The following is a 6235-nucleotide window of genomic DNA, read 5'->3' on the forward strand; positions in this document are numbered from 1 at the left end:
GCCCCACCCTCCCCACCCCACCCAGCCCCTCCCCACCTTCCCCTCCCCACCCAGCCCCACCCTCTCCACCCTCCCCACTCAGCCCCTCCCCACCCTCCCCACCCAACACCCTCCCCTCCCCTCCCTCCCCACCCAGCCCCACCCCTCCCATTTTTGGATGCACGACGGACGGACACAATAATCCCCTGTGGGCTGGTGGTGTAGTAACCAGGAGGTTCCTACACAGTATAAGTGGCTTAACAGCTCCGATAAAAAAAAAATAACTCAACGCTTGCCGAGCACTTTTAACTTAAAGTTTTATTTTATTCAATGCTTCTAATTTATAAACCAACAACGGTCAAGATGCTTTTTTTGTAAATGAAAAAGAACCACGGGACAAAATATAAACATTTGTAGATAAAAAAAAACCACACACACAACAGCGTGCTATCAATATTTACGAAGACATCACAAGGTCCTCATCCTAGCAGAGGACAGCTTCCACCAATTCTCGTTGCATTACAAAATAACCGGCAGACTGAAAGATGCGGCGATTTCTTGGCTAAAGTACAAACGGCACCTCGAAACGGCAAGATGCAAGTTTTTTGAGTAAACAGCACCCATGCAGACTTCGTGCAATATGCAAACATCCATCAGCATTTCCTGACGGACTGCATTGCGGTCCTCTCATTCCACCGAGCTTACCATCAAAATACATTTCAGCAGATTGGCCCGACTGACGCGACACGCACGTTGAACTTCTTTCGCGCCGTACGTAGCCAACCGTACCAATATGCGACTAGGCTGTGGTCACGAGTCCCAGCGGGGATGGAACTGGTCCATGGTCGTCTATCTCTGCATCGCCGCTGCTGTCTGGCATCAACATTTATTTTGACTGTGCACGACCACAATACAGTTCCCCTTTAGGAGCTGCCGAAGGTTTTGTTTTGTTTTTTTGTTTTGCATGAATCATCAAAGGCCGGGCGCTCTCTACACGCGCTTTTGCGAGTTGGCCGAAACTTGAGGTCGCGTCAGCAGTTCGGGCCTTTAGGCCGTGCCCGGGCTGGATCAAGCGACGGACCGTAAACGCGTAACGAAGGACGGCGTTTTCGTTGCAAGAAAACAACAATCGGAGAGGAAGAAACAAGGTCAGTGCGCACTACCTGCCCTGACAACACATGGGTCCAGAAAGACGTTGTCACCGAACAAACCGGAAAGATAAAAAAAATTAACGGAAAAAAAGCTGACGAGGGCGCAAAGAGACCGGCATCGAGAGAGAGAGAGAGAGCTGCGTGTTTGGAAGTGGACGTTCTGAGAGGGCGGAGGAGAAACGCCGCGTGGATTAGAGATCCGTGTGCAGGTTAAAGACGCAGTTCGAGCCGTTACGGAACAAAAGTGGCCTTGGGCAGGACCGCCCAAGGCCCGTGTATTCAAGATCTGAGCAGTGTTGACACGGACCCCGCTCCCCCCCCATTGCGCGTTCCGTGACTTCACCATCGTGGAACACGGCCACAACCTCAACTCGCCCTCGCCCAGGCAAGGGATTCCCCCCGGCGACTGTTGACGAGATCGGCGACACGAAGGGAGGCGCCGGAGCTCAACGAGCGGGTGGCGGGTCGGGGCCAACGGTCACGCGACGCGTTCAGTTTGTACGGCGCCGTTCACGCGAGGCTGAAAATCCTCCGGCGTGCAATTTGGAACGCTTGCAGCGCCCGGAGGCCCGCGGGGAAACCGCGGGCAGGCGGGAAAGCAGCCAGGACCGACGCGACCAATGACCGCGCGAGCTCGGTCCTCTACCAATGATCGCCACGGATAATCCCCGCGCGAGTGATTCGCGGCCAATCTTTTTGCCAAAAGGGTGGAACGCCAACGCCAACGCCGCCGCCGCCGCCGCCAAATCGCCTCCTCGCACAAAAGCCGCCACGGGATTTTTCAGCGTCCGCTGTGAGGAGGGCGGCGCCGGCGTTTTAAACAGTCGGTACGCGCCGCGGTAATAACCAGGGCGACCGGTGGGGATTCCAAACCGCCGTTGGGAATTTCCTCCGAAACGCCACCGGATTAGCGTGGTTGGCCACGTACGGCGCAAAAGAAGCTCCAACACAACGCGCGTACGGCAAGCAGCGTACGCGCCCCCACCCCCCCCACAATGCCAAGGGGATGAGGTCGGTGAAGCCCAAGAGTTCAGTGGGAGAAGTGAAAGGAGCTGGGAATGGGGCAGAGGATGCTGCTGGGAGGAGGCTAGGAAAAACGCGGGGGTGGCGCTGAGGATCGGGGGATGGGCGGGGGAGGCGACCAGGCCGTTGCCATGGCACTCCCTCATCTGTACGGGTGGGGGTTGCTGCGTCTGTACGGGTTGAATCGGTCGTCACGGTGATAGGAGCCGCGTCCCCCCTCTCCGTGCCTCCCCCAGCCCCCGTCGGAGCCCTCACCGCGCCGGCCATCGCGATCACGTCTGGGGAAGGTCGGAGGGGGCGAGATAACGAGGAGATGATGTTGTTGTGTGTGTGTGTACCGTACGTAGCCAATCGTGCTAATGGGAGGTGCAGGGTAAAGACATAAAAAAAAACCAACACAGAAAGCAGTTAAAAAAGAAATGCATTTTCAATCTAGATTTCAAAGTGCTGATCATTCCATCATCGGCATTTTACATTTTTAATGTTGATGACGGAATGATCACGGTTCATGGGATTACAACCAAGAAATGATAAGGTGGTGGTGCTGAGCCAATGATGAACCAATAATGAGATGGTGAGACAAAGATGATAGAACGGCGATGTTGGTGATTGTGGATATACGATGGAATGATGACGGTAATGACATGGCGGCGGTGGCGGTGACGCTGCGGCGATGGCTAAACGAGGAGACGATAACGATGACGTGCGAGGGTCTGACCGGTCAAACCGGCGATCATTGCGACCGCCACGCGGCCTCCAGTTCCACACGACGGGTGGCAACTCCGCCGGGCGGCTGAAAAATTCTTGGAAGTCCTTGTCCTCCGCGGTGAAGCGACGGGCGAACAGACGGTTGTAATCGTCGTCGCAACCAGCGTCTCCCTCCTCCTCCTCCTCTTTATTTTCCTTCTCCGCCTCCTCGCTCCTCTCCACCTGCTCCTCCTCCTCCTCCTCACCTTGAATCACCTCTTTCGCCGCCTCCATTTCTGTCTTGCTCGCCGAGCTCCGCTGCTCTGCCACGTTTGTGCTTGGCGAGTTTGACATTCACCTCCTGAAGTGGAAGAGGTCAGCATCACAAAATAGTTTTTGAAATTTTCCGCCCCCCCCCCCCCCCTACCCCACGTCACCCATATTGTCCTCTCAGCATCGCGTCACGAGATGATTTATCCATTCCAAACCGGGTCCCGTAGAGTTACCTCCTGCCTCCTGAGATCCCATCAAGGGATCTCTGGTCTGCACAGTAGAGAGTTTTCTGGCCGGCTCTGCCATGAGAGTAATGTTCGTCCCATGAAAAAACAAAAAAACAAATTTTAAACCTCGGCGCTGGAATTTAAACAAATTCAATGTAGCACCACATTTAATGAGATGTATTTTGGTGAAGTCATTGGTGACTGGGTTGAGAATCATTTAACTCACTGCACTTGAGTCATCTGAGCAAGTAAATGTGTTGACAATCTCAGGATGTAAAAACGCACAGATTAATCAATTAGGATACATGAATCTAAAGATTGATCAATACAATCTATATTAATTACGTGCCAATGTACATTTAGACTAATGGGGAAAATGGGGACATAACAGACAGGAATAATATGAACAAAACAAGCCAAACAAAACATGTTGAATATAATTGCGACCCTGAATAGTAAGATCTCATTTCTGGGGCAGGATGGGCAGTGGTGAAATGTTCCATGGCAATGAGGAACTAACAGACCTACACCGAAACCTAAAGACACACACACGCACACCCACAGACTTACACTGGGGACCACAGACGCATAGCGACCAACAGCCACAGTGACCCATAGATTTGTAGAGCCCCTATAGACACAAAGACTTACGAGAGGAACCACTGGCACATACGAGACCAACATACTCGCACGAAATCGCATACTTAACAGAGGACCACACTCACACAGAGAGCCACTGAGAAATGGAATGCACTGGCAGTCGGTTCCAGCATCAGCAGTTTTCTCCTGCAGATGGGCGCACCCAGCCCAAGCAGCTTCCCAGCAGAACTGGTCTGGTGGGTGCCCAACGGGCATGGAATCGATTCAGTTGCCAAGTGAATTCATTTTTTATCGCAATTCAAGATAGCTTTTTGTGTGTGTATGTGCTCTCGTCTTGGTTTTTTTTGTACGTACAGTTTTGGGTCAGCCAATTAGCCTCAGGTGCATCTCTACAAATACTTATGCCATCATCCTACCAGAATGTTCTTCTTCCCTGGAGGGGGGTACTTGGCCTACTCTTCCACACTGGCCACGACGTTTCGGGTGGACAGAGGCGGTGGACGGTTTTTAGGAGGAACTCGCACCCACCGTTTCAAATGTTTGCGCCGAAATGTTGAATTGAAGAGGCGATCTGTCCCACCGAGGCAGCGTCCATACATTTGCAACGTCTTTCGCATATACAGTATAGTTAAGTGCAATTAACTTTTTATTTTGTGACACCCACGAACCTGGCAGTGTAGCAAGCTGGTTCGCGAACCGGTCTGTAATTATGAACACCAGTCATAACCATCATTAGTTATCAACGCCACTATCAACAACCATCAATGCATCCATCATCATCGGCATGTGTGTTCTGGGCCCGCTAAATGGAGTATCAATCACCACGAACAACAACATATCTGATTTAAAGCTTTCGTGACTGCAGTAAATTCATATTCTTAGCTCTTTCGGTGAAGTCACGTTGAAGGGAAACAATAAAATAATAACATATTTATAAAACAACGTGACTTTAACGAAAGAGCGAAGAATAACAACACATCGGATTGCAATGGAACGACTTTCCTCCCACCTCGGGCCACAGTAATGTGGAACGTCCAGCACAGATTCCGAGCAAGGGGATACATTACGGACACTTGTTTTAAACACGAAACAACATGCAGCAACAATAACAAAGTAAAGTCTAAAGACCCTGACCCTCGGTATTTCCTCGGGCCGTGCCGGGCGAGGCCACTAAATCCCGGCAGCGTTGGCAGGAGAGGCAGGCTTCACACTAGGCCGCTCGTTTTTTTATCGTTTAGCGGGAGAGGGGGATGGGGTTCTTTTCTTTTTGTCCCACAGCCGCAAATTTTGGCTCCAATGCATCCCCTGAGGCCATGGGACTCCCGTAAAAACCATAGGGAGACACAAGGACGACACGAGGAGACCGAGACTCACTACGGCAGGAGAACGGAAGCACCTTTGACCCGGAGCGTCACGCGATGCGATCAATGACGTAATGAGACATGGATAATGACGTACTTAGGGTAGTTCCGTTGATGACGTAATTTAGCAAATGGTAACACGCGAATGAACGTCACGCGATGCGATCAAATCCGTAATTCAACATTGATAACAACGTATACAAAATAGCTCAATGGATGACGCCATTTAGCAATGAGCTACATGGCAATGCCACGCCCCACGATGCGATCAATGACATAATAAAACATGAATAATGACGTATTTAAGGGAAGTACAATCCATGACGTCATTTAGCAATATGCTAAATGCCAATGCAACGCTCCAAGCTGCGATCAATGACGTAATAAAACATGGATAATGACGTATAGGGGAAGTACAATAGATGACGCCATTTAGAAATTAGCTGCACGCCAATGCAACGTTCGTGATGCGATCAATGACGTAATTAAAACATGGATAATGACGTTGTTAGGATAGCTCAATCGGTGACGTAATTCACCAATTGGCTAAACGCCAATGGAACGTTTCTGTGTACTGTATTTGAATTTTAAAAAGTGCACGTATAGGTCGTGAGCCAAATTGTTGCTTTCAATGCATACGTGGAGGTACAATGAAAGGACACGCATTGAGATTATAAACATGTGTAATGACGACTTGACACACTTCTCTTGAGATGGCACTTTATTGAAGACGCGTTCACTTGGCATCAGGCGGAGACCCACACTGCAACAGCCCCGAGTCTCGCGCGCATCTCCCCCTTACAGACGGACCGAGGCCACACCGCCCTTCCCGAACAATCTCGCTGACTCTGGATGCTCACTCCGCCCGCAGACTCGACCGAATCCTACAGTCACCTGACCACGCTCCCTTCTCGATCATTCCCGTGGCCACCAG

General features: G+C 51.0%; 1 protein-coding gene across 8 annotated transcripts; it reads right to left on the bottom strand.

Moving 5' to 3' along the window:
* Window positions 1-279: 279 nt before the first annotated feature.
* On the bottom strand, window positions 280-5421 carry LOC116955016 (RNA guanine-N7 methyltransferase activating subunit). Of its 8 annotated transcripts, none has more exons than XM_032975948.2 (4): window positions 5315-5361; window positions 4609-4641; window positions 2872-3201; window positions 280-2431 (listed from the first exon to the last, which is right to left on the bottom strand). In XM_032975948.2, exons 3-4 carry the CDS (start codon window positions 3192-3194, stop codon window positions 2296-2298), a joined length of 459 nt encoding a protein of 152 aa, XP_032831839.1. In that variant the 5' UTR covers window positions 3195-3201; window positions 4609-4641; window positions 5315-5361; the 3' UTR covers window positions 280-2295. The 8 variants fall into 8 exon arrangements, with proteins under 8 accessions (XP_032831839.1, XP_032831841.1, XP_032831840.1 ...); XM_032975950.2 differs by lacking the exon at window positions 5315-5361 and adding an exon at window positions 5075-5308; XM_032975949.2 differs by lacking the exon at window positions 5315-5361 and adding an exon at window positions 3347-3412.
* Between the last annotated feature and the right edge of the window lie 814 nt (window positions 5422-6235).

Source organism: Petromyzon marinus, chromosome 57 (genome assembly GCF_048934315.1).
Source record: "Petromyzon marinus isolate PM22_M1 ecotype Great Lakes invasive population chromosome 57, UKy_Petmar_22M1.pri1.0, whole genome shotgun sequence".
NCBI lineage: Eukaryota > Metazoa > Chordata > Hyperoartia > Petromyzontiformes > Petromyzontidae > Petromyzon > Petromyzon marinus.